The following is a 15,364-nucleotide window of genomic DNA, read 5'->3' as shown; positions in this document are numbered from 1 at the left end:
TTCCTCAATTCCCAGATTTCCCCAGAGCCCTGAAAGACACTGTTCCTTGACTTTCCAATTAAGGTGGTGACTGTCAGTCAGTGATGTTCCTTGTGTGATTAAAGGACTATGGGTGAGCCAAGAGCTGTGTGGGAAGATGCAGCCCACCCCTAGAGGTAGAAGGTGGGAGGATGGCAGCGTGGGTCAAAGGTCTGGTCCTGTGAGGGCTGGAGCCGCATTGCTCTAGGGAATGACAACTTGCAGGTCTGGCTTTGAGTTACTTCATGTTATAAATGTCACGACCTGGACCTCAGTTACTCGGTTTTGAGTGTAAATGCCAAGAAAGAATGACTCCACATCCTGTTTACACGAGTAAACACCATCTGCCGACACACCAGGAGGTACAAATTGATCATTTATTTGTGCCAATAAAAAATGACCCCTGTGAATATATCGTGTCACATCAGAAACACCGGACATGGAAACTTACTGCTCATACTGGACGGAACCACCTCAACTAAAACGATACAAGGAGCACTGGGCCGGTGAGATGGCTCAGTAAGGAAAGGTAATTGCTGCCAAGGCTGTGAAGCGGAGCTTAATCCCTGGAACCCGTACAAGTGGAAGAAGAGAATCAACTCCTTCGACTTTCCCTCTGACCTCCATATACCACACCTGACTCCCCCTCCCACACACACACACACACACACACTTATTTTTTAATGTAAAAAAGTTCTGCAGGGGCTGGAGAGATGGCTCAGTGGTTAAGAGCACTGGCTGCTCTTCCAGAGGTCCTGAGTTCAATTCCCAGCAACTACATGGTGGCTCTCAACCATCTGTAATGAGATCCGATGCCCTCTTCTGGTGTGTCTGAAGATAGTGACAGTGTACTCATATACATACATATGTATATATATACACATACATATATATACATATATGTGTGTGTGCATATATATATATATATATATATATATATATATATATATATATATGTAAATATATCCTTAAAAAAAAAAAAGACTTACATGGCAGGCATACCGACCACCACCTGGCCACTTGTCCTCACCCCCGTGCAGGAAGATGGCCACAGTGAAGGACTTGCCGGAGTTCCCTGATCCAGCTGGAACACAGGCTCCCTTGATGGCTACACTCAATCCATTTGAACACACTGGTCTTCAACAGCACCTAAGGATCGGTGATTCCTAAGGCTCACCAGCTTCCCAATACCCTCTTCCCCGTATCAGTTCTCTCCCTTCAGGGCAGCCTCACTGAAACTTGAAACCTCTAACCCTTTCTTGGCTGTTCTGCCATTACTATAGTGGTGTGAAGTGTAAAGTGTGCTCTGAGTTAGCCCTGGTAATTAAGACTAATTAAGGGGACATGTGGCTAGAGAGATGGGTTGAGCTAGGAGTATTTTTGCTCTTGCAGAGGACCTGAGTTTGATTTCTACCATCCTTAACTCCAGTTTCTGGAGATCCGACACCCTCTTCTGACTTCTGAGGGCACCAGGCACGTGGCGTAGACATAAATACAGGCAAAACACTCATACATCTAAAATAAATGTCTTTAAAAAGAAAAAAAGACTGAAACAAAACCAAAGGATGGGCAGCCATTGTTTGGCTGCCAAGCATGGTTGAGATTAAAGGTTTCATGTAGCCCAAGCTAGCTTTGCAACATGGTTTCATTTAGCCCAGGCTAGCTTTGAACTCATTTTATAAGCAAGGTTGACTTTGAAGTGATCCTTCTTACAGCCGTCTGGCTGGGCTTAGAGGTGTGGGAAGACACAAATGTGTCTCCTGATGCTTCTTCCGGTGCTAATCCTGGCCCCTGGGTTTTCCTGTTGTCTTGTGAGGAGTGGCTGGGTGCAGTGAGGACTGGGCTCAGACAAGCCTTCCCGTAAAACCAGATTCCAGCATCGACTTGGAGGCTGTTGAGAGGATGTCCTATGCTACGCTGCTGGTCCTGTAGTGCAGAACTCATTAGTGTTGGACTTGTGCAAGGTACCCTTGCAAGGTACAGAGGGTCAGCAGGTCAAGGCACGGGGCAGATGCTCCCTGCTCTCTAGTCCTGTCTTCCAAAACATTGCTCACTGAGATCTGGGCAGTAGCCTTGCCCCTCAGAGCCAAGGAAGGAACCTAGCAGGTTTCCAGGTCCTGCCACATCTGCTTCCTTCCTTTAACTGCACCCATCACTTCCAAGGCTCAGCTTTAATTCAAAGCATTTCCCTGCCCTGGGGCATAGCAGTCCTGGATGCCGAGACACTTGTCTGCCCTGGAGCATTCTAGGACTCTAGGAACCCCTGCCCGGGTGCCCCAAAGCCTCAGTCCCCATCCTGACCCTCTCCTTTGTGAGCTGGGCCAGCCCAGATCCTACCACTTCCCTGGATAAAACCCAATGGCTGCCAGATGAAGAGAGAAACCCCCCAGCTCTGTGAAGACACAAATGTGTCTGTGATGGATGCATTTGGCAGCATACAATGGAGAAGAGAAGCCAAGGAAGAGGGCAAAGGAGATGGTCAGCCCTCTCACAGGGCCACCGAGGCCAGCAGCATCCCCACACACACACCCCATACAAACCTTGTTCTGTGTAGCCCTGGCTGTCCTGGAACTTGCTCTGTAGACCAGGCTGGACTCGGGATTCAGATTCCAGAGATCCACCTGCTTCTGCCTCCGAAAGCGCTGTGATTGAAGTCATGCACCACCACACAGGGATAACCGTGCACTTTTTCATAGCTCAAACTTTAATGTTTATGTCTCCCTCAACTAGGTGAAGTACAAGTGGCATTAATGTAGGACCATAAGTTCCTTAAACAGTGTTTGACACAGGCTGGAGAGATGGCTAAGCTGTTAAGAGCACTGTTTGCTCTTCCAGAGGTCCTGAGTTCAATTCCCAGCAACCACATGGTGGTTCACAATCATCTATGACTGGGGTCTGATGCTCTCTTCTGGCATACGGGTATATGTACAGATAAAACACTCATATACCTAAACCTTAAAACAAGGAAACAAACAAACAAACCAGGGTCTGCTCGTACACACAGAACGAGTCAAGAATGATTCCTCTGTAGGTTGGGGCACAGGCCTGAGTCGAGGCTGAACCTGGAGGGTTACATGGAGTAGACCATTTTCCAGTAGGAAATGGGGACCTGCTGCTGGGCCTGACAGTGCAGTCCAGTAAGACTTGATTTGGGGCAGATGACCCTGGGGGAGTGGGTCTTCTCTAGTGCACATAGTGGTGTGCTGCTCTAGCTCAGAAAGGTCCCATGCACTATTTGCAAAGGGCTTCCTTGAATGCAGGTTAGAAGAGTTTAGCCCAGGCCAAGGGACCAGAAACCATACAGCGAAAGCAAAAAAGGCCTGTATTTTAAGTGGCCTGTGAAGAGATTTCTGGGCCTGTTTCTTCACTCTTAGCACAAAATGAATGTTCCCCAGTGTTTTCCTGGTTTGGAGATGAAAGCTACACTTACAGGCTAGTCAGTCAGTCAGTCAGAAGCAGGCCGCCTGGTCTTTGGGAATACCTAGAGACCAGCCCACTTACCAGCCAAAGACACAGGAACAGATGTTCATCCCACCTGGCCAGTGCTCTGTGGGTCTCTGCTCTTTTGGGCTTACAGGGACCGGGGCCCTGCCACTTCAGCCACACTATGTCTGCAGCCCCACTTCAGTATTAGTGGGGGCACCCTAAGGCTCTAGGGCCCCAGGCAGGCAGAAAAGTGCATTGCTAGCCAAGTCCTGAGAGGGTTTTTTTTTTTTTTTTTTTGGTTCTTTTTTTTGGAGCTGGGGACCGAACCCAGGGCCTTGCGCTTCCTAGGCAAGCGCTCTACCACTGAGCTAAATCCCCAACCCCGAGGTTGTTTTTTTAACCAAGTTTTGAGTTCATCTTTTGTCTCCTGAATTTCCAGAGGCCAACACAGAGGATCACAAACCCAGGCACACTGTTCAGTGTCTTCCCTGGGAATCCAGAAACCCTCAGAGCAGGGGAGGTAGCTCACCCCAGGCTTAAGGTAGAATGACACAGCAAAGCGAGGAACAAAAGAACCACAGGCATTAAAAAGCTTAACATTAGCGTTTTTTATTGTATTGTATAGAGCCATGTTACACATGCGTGGTGCTTCAAACCGAGTTATGTTTTCCTGGATGCGAAGCCATCTGATGCTTGATGCGGATGCTTTTAAATACTATTGATATTTCTGTGTCTATGATCTATGTGCTAAGGAAAAACCAAGGACAATTCCAGAACAGCAAAGAATACTTAAGAGATGTACATGACACACAATGCAAAGTCCTTGAGCCAGGGCCTATGGGAGTTCCCAGAAAATGAAAACACAACTGTTCTCGCCATTCGCGGACATCAGAGTTTAACAGCTGCTGGCAGTATAAAGAGGCGACTCTGGTACTGATGCCTTCTTTCCTCTCTTACGCTGTGTATGGAGTTACCATGTGGCTGCAAGCAGGGAGGCTGCCCAACTCCAAGGTCATTTCTCACGGTGGCCGAGGGATCTTCTGTCAATATCATCAAACTTGCCACTTTTTTTTTTTTTTTTGGTTCTTTTTTTTCCGGAGCTGGGGACCGAACCCAGGGCCTTGCGCTTCCTAGGCAAGCGCTCTACCACTGAGCTAAATCCCCAACCCCCAAACTTGCCACTCTTGAGATGTCAAGCAAGGTGCTGCCAACTAACCGTCAATGGTCTCCAGAACGCTGGCCGGGCACACCTTGTACCAGTCTGGAAGGTGCACCCTGCCTGTGACCTACTGCCACTCAATTCCAAAACCTTGACTGTTTTATCAGGGACGGTGTGACATTTGCTCACATCTGCCACCCACCCCTTCCTATGAGGTCTACATACTGTCCTAGCTGGAGGCTGATCTTCCTGGCGCCATACTGACCAAGTATGCCCAATGATGCCGGTAGCCTCAGCCACACAGCCACCCTCCCCTGCCCAGTACTACTCGCTCACCTGAAGGCCCTGTACTTGTGACATCTTGAGGCGACCAAGGCATCTGAGCTTACCCTGAGAGTAGTTAACAAGCCCAATATCTTGGAGACCCAACCAACCTGGTCAATGCTGCTGGGGTGTGATTTGAAGCACGGAGTAGCTTTTGTTCTGACCAGCCAAAGAGAGACTAGAGTTTCAAGTGTTGCAAGCAAGCACATCTGCTTTGGAGTTCTGAGTTCCTATGCTCAGCTACAGTGTATCTGTCAGGTCCTGGCTCTAGAAAAAGTCACACCAACACCGAAGGGCTGCTAGGACAATGCCTTTTAGAAGTCAGTCATGGATGGCATCTACTGACAACTCTCCTCATCTCCCTGCTCTCGCCCCAAAGTCCCTGCTCTTGCTGTAGGCTAGATGACAAGAGAATAAAAACAAACAAAACCCACCGAAGACTGACTAAATCATGCCAATTCTGGAGCACAGAGGAAAGGCATAAGTAGTCAAGTCCCCATCGATGGTGGGGAGTGGGCAAAACTTCCTGGGCCACAGATATACATACACTCGAGTCAGTGATCTGAGGGTTACCACAGGTGAGTCCTGCAGAGTGGAAAGGTGAGATAGGTGCTAAGCCAGGCCAGCACCATATCCCTGGAGCACCACACACTTCACTGACAGACAGTAGGCTCTCATCTATGTGAAGACACAAGCTAAAACTGCCTAGAAACATGGGCAGGCATGGCACACACCACCCCTTAAGGTCTTACATGCCCAAACTTAGCAAAGCAAGCAGCATTCAGAGGAACCAATGTGTGGAAACCAAATCGGGAGGCGGGGTAGGGGAGTGGAGTCTTGGTTTTCCTCAGTCCCTCAGGCCTCGAGTCTGGGCAAAGTACACACATTGCACAGGACCTGCACAGAACCAGCAGTGTGAGCTCAGCATCTCTGTGGGAAATAAACATCACTCTGGCGTGACAGCTCTGCATACAGATAACAGATAATATGCCCCCAACCCCACTACCGAAGAGGGGCAAATAACAAATTTAAAAGTAGAAAATAAGATCCTATTGGGTGTAAACTTAGTCTCTGGAGTTTTTACATTACATTTGCTAGAACATGCATTTATTTCTGCTCAGATGTAAGAAAATATGTCTATCGGTATTACTTACAAATCAGATTAAGTGTCTAGACAATGGACTCACTGTTAGAACACCATTTCAAATTTAGTAAATTACATCTATAACAAAACTATAAACTCTAACAAGCAAAATGGGTTTCAGCCAAAGCCAATGAGAAGCAGCTTTCTTCTAGCCGCCGCCATGTCAGTTCCCTACACCGCTGCCCTAAGCGAGGACCTACACATCATGCTGTCTTTGAACCCCCAGATGAACTCCTAACAGAAGTTAACTGCACACTGAGAAGACAATGCCAACACAGAAAGGGCGAAGACGATGACTGCTCCCTCAGAAAGGGACAGAAGAGATGGCCGAGGGGCATCTCCCAAGGAATCAAGGCACAGAGGATGAGGCCTCGCTCTACACGTGGGCCTGACTCGCAGGGGGCTGGCAGGCCGTTCCGCAGCACAGGTCTGCTCTGCTGTGGAGCCTTGGGCAAGGGTCTTGAGGTGCCAGGGTCAGGCTCGAGGGTAGCACAACACTGGGTAAGGGAGGGCAACGTGGCTCTGGCCTCCTACTGCAGGGCATTTGGGAGGGCTCAACCCGATGGTAGGGAGCGAAGGCCTGGGTGCTCACAAAAGCACAGCGGGGAGCTCCGCCCAGGCCTGGTAGAGTTACATGGGCACTTGGCTCTGAAGGGGCCCCTTTAGGCTTAAGCCCTCCTGACTACCAGGCATAGCAAAGCCTGCCTCCAGCACACGGCTGGGTCTGCTGATACGCTCAGTCCCAGCAACTACTCACTGGATCAGATTCTGGACAAATAAAACAAGTATCCCAAGTTACCATTTCCATGTATGGTTCAGAAGGCACTTCAAAATTCCAGAGCCATGGGGCCACTGTTTCCAGGTCACCAAATCTTCCTGGTGAGGCCATAAGAAATTGGGCTAAGTGTTCGACCGGTTGGTCTCCCGGCCTCTTTGTGACTGAATCTGGTATTTGTCATTTTACCTTGTAGTAAGCATTCAGCACAGAAAGACAGACAGTTAGGTTTGCATTTTGAATAAATGAGATTTTGTGTATCACGGCAGTTTATAAAATATTTAACAAGTCTCGTATTTGATCCTAGGTAAAATTCAAAAATTATACTCATACATTGAAGAGGTCACACATGACAAGTCAAGTACTCACTGAGTACAACTTCCTAATAATCTAATCGCCTTGCCGCTCTGCACTTAGTGTGTCTACAAGCAAACAGCTACGGGCACTCAATCACTACATCTGATAGCATCTAATAAGGACTGTACTGAGGTTTCCGACTGGACAAGCCAAGGAGCCACTGCTCTTGAAGGCAGCCTGAGTGACGAGAAAACAGGCAGGCCCATCCTCCCCGGCGTACCCACTGCCAGTCGGTGCCTTCCCTTCAGAAAGCATCAGGCCCCATGCAAACCTGTCACTCCCACATGCACCAGGATATCAAGGGCAATCCTGCCAGCCATGGGCCGTCTGTGTGCTCTGAGGTAGTTCCCTAGCTCGGGGTGCTTCCTGCCTGCTCTCGGAATTCAGGGCGTGTAGGAAATGCTAAGCGTCCGTGCACGGACCTCATCACAGTCACTGTCACTGAGTGCAAAATAGAGGAAACTCGAGTTGCTTTATTTAGCTTCCAATTTCTGGGAGGCTCAAGAATTGTAAGTATTCTGGACAACAGAGGAAAATAAGGCTGTGCTTACAGAGGTCTTTCTGCCATACTCTTTCTTTAGGATCGCTATTTTATTGTTGCCCTTTCCGTTACATGAATGCACACATCAGGTGTTAAAGGTACAATACATTCTACAACTGAGCACCACTTTCTGTAACTCAACAGGCAAAGGATCACACTGAACATCAGCATCTGGCAGTATTTTTGGGAAAAAAAAAGTGACTAAAATGGGTTTAAATTGATTAACACTATTAAATCACATCTAATATTTGATACTACATGATTCAATACAGCTATACGATACAATTATACAAAATGTGTTAACATCAAAGAATACAACCAAAATTAAGATAGCAAACAAAACCTATATAACTTTTTTTTGTACAGGAAAAATACTTTTGAAGTATGCATGTAACTGCCCATTCTTTTAAAGAAAATCTACCGCAAGCAAGTCGTCACCCTCCAGAAAGTCACACAGCATTACTAAGCATATCCCCAAAAAGTGTACAATATGCACACTTGGAAAATACAAAATTAAAAAAATTGTAAGCAACAGGTGAGCTTCGTATTTATAAGAATGTGAAAAGAAGTCCCATTTTTAGCACTGTTGTATAAAGAATTGTCTTTTGATGCGAAGTTCATGAATTGTCCTCCTGTTGGGACCACACTTTACAAAAACACCTTGTTTTTGAAACGAGATTACAGAGCAAGATAGAGCATCTTAGCAATGTCATCTTATTAAAGTATTTTTTTAAATTTTTACTACTTTATCAAAACATGTCCCTTAAGTGTGTAGGATTCATTTTTAAAATTCTTCCTAGAAATAATATACAAAGGAGAGGCATATTTATTCCCAATCACACTCCTGAAGAGGCTTCCCGGGGTCGAGAAGGTCTTCTCTCTTCTTTTCACTGGTTGTTTTTGGCTTTAGCGTGTGTTAAGATGTGAGATTTCAGGTTAGTTGACTGAGCAAACTTCTTATTACAACCGTCGAAGGGGCACACATAGGGCCTGTCTCCGGTATGGATTCGCACATGCGTGCGCAAATTGAAGTCCAGTGAAAAGCGCTTCCCGCAGCCTTCGAATGTGCACTGTCAAGGAAAAACCAGATATCAACCCTCTTGGCAAATGAGACCAGAACCTGGGGATCGATGGCTCACTGCTTAGATGGAAACCACCTACTATTCTGCTGAGCAGGCCTCCTTCCTCGTCTGGAACCCTTCTGAGGGTATTTTAGAACTGACACACTGGGATCTCTGATACTAACAACCCATGGCTAGTTCTTGAGAAACAGAAGGGCTGTGCTGAGTGCAAATTTACAGCTTGAGTGTTTTCAGAGACACTCTAGGAAGTAGACTACAGATGATTAAGATATTTAGTGATGCCAACTGTCAACTCACGTGTCTTCTATAAGCAGCACCAAGTGTCACCTGGAGCTGTAGCCAACAGCACTTATAAGCACTCTATCAGTAATTCAACACACTACTCACTACAAAACAGAACTGTTGAGTCTCTGTAAACCTGCTAGAAATTTAGTGTGGGGTTACTTCGCATAATCCCTCCACCCCCATCTGTAACACCTGCAGTCACGAGCAGTAACCAGGAACCCAAGCAGACAGGAGGGATGGGAATAAAATACCCCAACCGGTGCCCCATAGTGCTTGATATCAACCACCCTGACCAGCACCCTAGCTTGCAGTTTGGGGAACAGGTACTGGCTCTACCTGAAAGGGCTTTTCTCCAGTATGAACCAGCTGGTGTCGTTTTAGCTTTGAGCTCTCAACGAACGCTTTGCCACATTCTGCACAGACGTGGACTCTGGGACCGTGGGTGTGCAGATGCTTTCTCATAGCAGAGTTATCCCTGAACATCTTTGTGCAGCCCTTAAAACAGAGAGAGAAGCTTAGTGGTTCACAATGCACGCTGAGAAAGGACTCAATCACTGAACAGCCTTTACTGACATTGTTTACAGCAAAACCTCCCCAGCACCCCCTTTAAGTTCGCATTACAGAACATTAAACTATTTAAGACAAATAATAAATAAATCAGACAGCTGAGAAAAAGGCCTTATTTTTATTGCAAACCCGTGCTTTACAGATGAGGAAACTGAGGCTTAGAGATGTACTGAAGTAGACTTGCCCAAGGTCACACTACTAGTAGCCAGCCAAGCTGGGAATAGAACCCAGAACCCCAGCTTCCAGCTACACCACAGCCGCCTCACCCAGCTACAGCCCCCAGATGAAGTAACAGAAGCACTGAGAAATAAACGGAGTTAAAATGACGGTAGTCCACCACTACCTTTGGTGGGCCCCGTATTCTGTGCTGCAACAATGGGCTGTCATTCTCCATCGCCTACTGTTCCCTCTTCTCTCTTTGCCTCTTTCCCCTTCTTGACAGAGAAAGAAGCAAGAGGGTCTCCAAGGAATGGCAACTACAGAAGAAATTTATCTGGTGAGACACCGGGAAAAGGAAGAGGCAGGCAGAGCGATACCCGTGCGGGGAGGCAGATGGATGTGTGGTGCCCGAGAGCAGCATGTCCTCAACAATTTCTTCTGCAGTTGTTGCCCATGATGGAGTGAGTGGGGAAATGGTGAGACAGCATGACAGAAGGACAGCACAGGTCACCACTAGACAGCTTCACAGGCAAAAGGGAGGGAGGGGAAAGCCAGTTTTCCACCTTGACCTCTAACTTCAGCTCCCGTTTACACAGAGCAGCACAGAGACCCCGGCACGTATGGCATAACGGTTTTCAAATGCGTCATGATTGTGGCGGGGCTTAACGGCCACATGCACTCCACACCTCCACACTATGAGCGTGTACAAGCTACAGAGACGGGGGCATGGCCTTCAACAGACCTCTATCAAGCACATTTACTCTGCAACTGCTATTTCTGTACATTCTTTATTCCTTTCTTGGTTTCTTTCGCCTTATTTCTTGGAATTCACGTCTTTTCCCTGTTCAATCCAATTTGAAAACCACCCCCAGCACCTCAAAGTACTTTCCAGCCACCCCTTTTTATTTTAAAAGACCAGCTCCATTTGAAAACAGTTATGCACCCTTCTAGCAGTACAATTAACAGAGTAAAAGGAAAACTGAAGGAAATTACCAAGTCTTTATTTAATAGTCTATTCTAACAACAACCAAAGTAATTTCCAAGTTTCAGTCATAAGTTTAGAGTCTCAGGAAGACTCGTGGGTTAAGTACAACCCAGTAAAGACTTGACTTGCTAATGGTCCTTACACAGTACAGTCAATACAGGAATAAGAACTCTGGCCCCCTATACCAGCCCCACTTTAACATAGCTTAAGTGTCCTTTACTAACAAAACAAAATTAAGACTCTTGTGTTATAAATCAAAAATCCTGACTGCTCACTAATTGCTCAGTGACAAAGTGAAACTCCTCACACACTGTCTAGCAGCACTCCCCTCGCATTACTTACTTTATGAGGGCAAGCTATTGTTCTTGGAGCATCATCTTCTTTAATTTTTCTTGGCTTCATTCTTATTGAAAAAAAAAAAGAGAAAGAGAGAAAGAGAGAGAGACAGATTTGTAGGAGTGGGTCACACTCTGCAAACATAAATCAAATCGTCCCTGAGATTTCTCCTTGTAGAACCAACACTAAGCTCCTGGTGTTCCCCTTCCACAAAGGAGAAAAGACCAAACTGCCCCGACTGCTGAGCCGGAGGCTCTCCTCTGACTTCTACGTAAAAGTGCTGGTGCTTGGAAAGCCTGCATCGCTGCCCCTGGCGAAGCAGGTGTGGCCTGGAACAGCAGCACAAGCACCATTATCATGTGACTCAAACACTGTTCTCCCACTTATCCCTGTTAAATAAAAACTAACACAAGAGGTCATCAGCCCTGACAACTGCAGACTAATTATTTTGTTGGGGTGAGGCATGGCAAAATCAGCTGCTCTAAAATATACAACACCTTAAAAAAAAAAAAAAAAGAAACAACTACACACATACAAAATGGGCCCACACCATACAGACACAAACCATCTTTTGGGGTTATTAATTTTGGAAGCATGCAGAATTATTTACACCCATTTAATAAAAACTCTCAAAGGAAACCACAAACATGCACTGGCTACTTCAGAGGGGCTGGTGGACAAGTGGAACTGCTGTCTGTTCTATTAAGACAGGGTTTCTCTGTGTAGCCCTGGCTGCCTTGAAATTTCCTCTTTAGACCAGGCTGGCCTTAAACTCAAAGAGATCTGCCTGCCCCCAAGTCCCTGCCTCCTTTCCAAGTGCTGTGATTAAACAGGTGCACTGACACTGCCCAGCAGGCACCTCCTGCTGCTGTTTTGGTGGCTGGAGGAAGATCAGTTTTTATAGAATGTTTAATTTTACTTTGTCTTTGAGACAGAATTTTGCCACCACATCTAGCTTTTAAAAAAAATTTCTGGTTGTAGCTTTTCAACTGAGAACCAGTCTATCTTCTATTTCCTCCAGCAGCAACTTTGGTATTTCTTAAAGACTTCTAGCATTCCTTACAAACCTGTGTGTGTGATCAAGGGGCAAGAAACTGAGTTCCTAGAAAACGAAGATTTAAAATGTAAAATTTGAAAGCAGATCTTTTTAGCCCTAGATCTGCTGCCCCACCCTCTTCCATGAAGGTTGGCATCTAAACCGTAACAAGGCCAACAAAGCTCCAAAGGTGACTCGTAACATCTCAGCAGGTTACTCTTTCACCCAAACCCAGGACAGTGCCTGGGTCCTCCTTACACTGTCGAGCTAGGAACGAGGCCAAACCTCCCCTGCCTAGAAACAGAGAGAACTTCTACAATGCCTGATCAATCTCAGAACATTCTTCCCAATTCCAACCCTCCCGACACACTATCAGTATTCCAGTTAGCAAGCATTACTTAAGTGTCTGCTACTTACAGGTTCTTAACTCGCCTTTGCTGGTCTCAAACGCCTGCCTCTACTACTAAAGTTCTAGGATAAAGTGTAATTCGTACTAGTCTCTGCTGCCTTAAATGTCAGTGAATTTGAAGTTTGGGGTTCAGTCCACAGTAGTAGGAGGCCACCAGTGCTACTGCACCACCTAGAGGTCAGGTCAGCATGAAACAGCAGGGATTCATGAATGCTTCAATTTCTTTCAAGTCCTTTCCCCTCCTCAATGTAGGGTTTCTGTTTAACAGTGCTCTGTAGACCAGGCACGTCTGGCACTTAGAGATCCTACTGCCCTGCCTGGTGAGCGCTGGGATTAAAAGCATATGCTACCACCGCCCAGCTTTCTTTCAAGTCTTAATGGGATGTCTCTGAAATGGGTTCTTATCGTATATCCCAGACTAGCCTTGAACTTGTGATCTCATTTCCACATGCTAAGTGCTGTGACAGACGTATGTCACCACCCCCAATGCCGTTTTGAAAAAAATGTGTGCTAATATTCAGCATTAAATTTAGAACGACAATTTACAACGCATTTGGGCAAACCTAAGACTCAAGTCAATGGAGGACACGACCTAACAAGACTGGTTCTTCCCTCAAAAGCTCTGCAGTGCAGAAGAAAACTGAAGGTCACTCCCACCGACCCCAGCACCGGGACACATCACTTGAGTTTCTTTCACTGACTGGGATACTTTACAGACCCAGACACGATGAGGACAAGGACAAGATGGATATGACTTGGGAATGGCTTCTACTAGCTTCATGACCTTGAGCAAATCACTAACTTCTCAGCCTCGGTTTCTTACTCTGTAAGCAGGCACAATGCTTCCTTTATTCAGGCTGCAAGAAATCCAAGACAGCACACTAGACCCCTGAGCAATGACAGTTACTATCATCACTGCTCACATGGTTAGAAATGACTTCATCCTTTTGCTTCTTTGAATTTTGAGACAGAGGGTCCAAACCATACAGCCCAGATTGATTATAAGTCCGTCAACCTTCTGGCTCAGCCTCTGGCATGGTAAGGAAGAGCTATAAGCACCCACTACCACACCTGTTAAAATGAGTTCATTCTTTAATTAAAATTATGTCACTTATGCTTAACAACCCATAAGGTTCTGATATTCTAAGTTATCTTTCAACCAAAAAAAAAAAAAAAAAATCAAGATACTGAAAGGAAAAAGGCAAGCAGAAAGCCACCCTTAACAGCTGTTTACTTAACGTGTTCTCAGTTCTATTAAACTGGAGGGCATGTTGGAAGACATGGCTACTTGAACTGACATCTCATCCTAGCACATGTGAAAGACACACCACTATAAAACTGGACTCCACGAGTCACCCTTGCAGCAACTTTCCAACAGTATTAACATAGCACTGTATATAGCAAAGCCCTAACACATGTCCATATACTAACATCTCACAGGCAAAGCCGAGAGTCTTCCAGCAGTAAGTTAAGGAATACAAGCCCTTCCAGCCCGACAAATTCAGACAGATACAGCAGGCAGGACCTAAGCTGCTAGCTGGGATAATCTCTGTTGTCACTCAGCTATCCTCTGCCAGCATCGGGGTCTCATTATGGAGCCCAGGGTGGCCCTGAACTTGCAACCCTCCTGCCTAAGCCTCTCAAGGGCTGGGATTACAGGTAGGTGTTCACTCACCACACCCGAGGGACTACAGGATTTCACAGGCCAGTTTTAAGGAAATATACAAGAACCGCCTAGTTAAAGTTAGGAGACATAAATTCCTCACCAGGCCCCAGTCTCTGACCACATTTTTCAAAAACAGGCAACTCAGTAAGAGACCATGCACCCACCTCGAAATCAGACACCCCCCTTTTGGAGGCAGGGTGTCAAGATAGAGTTTCACAGTATAAACTTGCCAGCTATCCTAGACACCCCTCTGTAGACCAGGCTGGCCTCAAACTCAGAGATAGTACCACCTCAAAATCAGAACCTGGTTTGTTTTTGTTTTTTGTTTTTTTTGGGGGGGTGGGGGTGTTAAAGACAAAGTTTCACTGTGTAGCTATAACCAGTTATCCTGGAAACTCCTCTGCAGACCAGGCTGGCCTCAAACTCACAGAGGACCTCTCCCCGTGACTGCTGGGATTACTGACGTGAGCCACCATCATCTGATTTTTGAGACAGTACTCATGTGTCCCAGGTCTAGCTTCAAACACACTATGCAGCTACGGATTGCTGTGTCTCTCCTGAGTACTACTAGATAAAAGATACACAGCACCTGGCTCACTTGTAAGCCTAGGGTTTCCTGCATACAAGGCAAGCACTTCTGAAAACCAAGCATTCCGACCCTCTAGCTTTAAAGAAAGAACTTCCAAATAAAATTTGTTGCATTTTTTTTCTTCTCCTTATGTCTATGTAACCTAATATGCCAAGCAGCCTAAGCAGAGTGTGGCAGGTCTCAGACATTCTTTGGTCAGTGTCAAGTCCAGGACAGCACCCCCACACTGCCGCAGGAGAGAAAAGAGAAAGAAACATGAACTCTCAGGTAAAAACTAAGACCTCGGGGTTCAAGTGTTACTGTCCAATCACAGGGCAGAGGTCAGGAAGAAGGCCTGAAGGACAAGTTTTGCCATAACTGGTAGAGATCATACTGTGTGACCCACAACAGTGAAACCTGGTGCCTCTACTTGGTATTCTATTGTCAGTATCCCCAGTCAAAGGCCCCTGAAGACCCCACTGCACAATAATACAGTCTCACAATATGGAGACTTGAAAATAGCAGAG

At 46.3% G+C, this 15,364-nt stretch overlaps 1 protein-coding gene across 4 annotated transcripts in view; it reads right to left on the bottom strand.

Annotated features, from left to right (window-relative positions):
* Positions 1 to 4,028: 4,028 nt before the first annotated feature.
* The window catches only part of Yy1 (YY1 transcription factor), a 29,252-nt gene continuing 17,916 nt past the window's right edge, over positions 4,029 to 15,364 (bottom strand). Inside the window, 3 exon segments of one of the 4 annotated variants that reach the window (NM_173290.2) lie at positions 4,038 to 8,814; positions 9,448 to 9,606; positions 11,165 to 11,225. In NM_173290.2, the coding sequence (NP_775412.1) occupies positions 8,632 to 8,814; positions 9,448 to 9,606; positions 11,165 to 11,225 (403 nt within the window). In that variant the 3' untranslated portion in view covers positions 4,038 to 8,631. 4 annotated transcript variants of the gene reach the window in all.

Source organism: Rattus norvegicus, chromosome 6 (assembly GCF_021556685.1).
Source record: "Rattus norvegicus strain SHRSP/BbbUtx chromosome 6, alternate assembly SHRSP_T2T, whole genome shotgun sequence".
Classification (NCBI taxonomy): Eukaryota; Metazoa; Chordata; class Mammalia; order Rodentia; family Muridae; genus Rattus; species Rattus norvegicus.
Note: the sequence above shows the minus strand (reverse complement) of the source record. Positions and strands in the feature narration are given on the sequence as shown.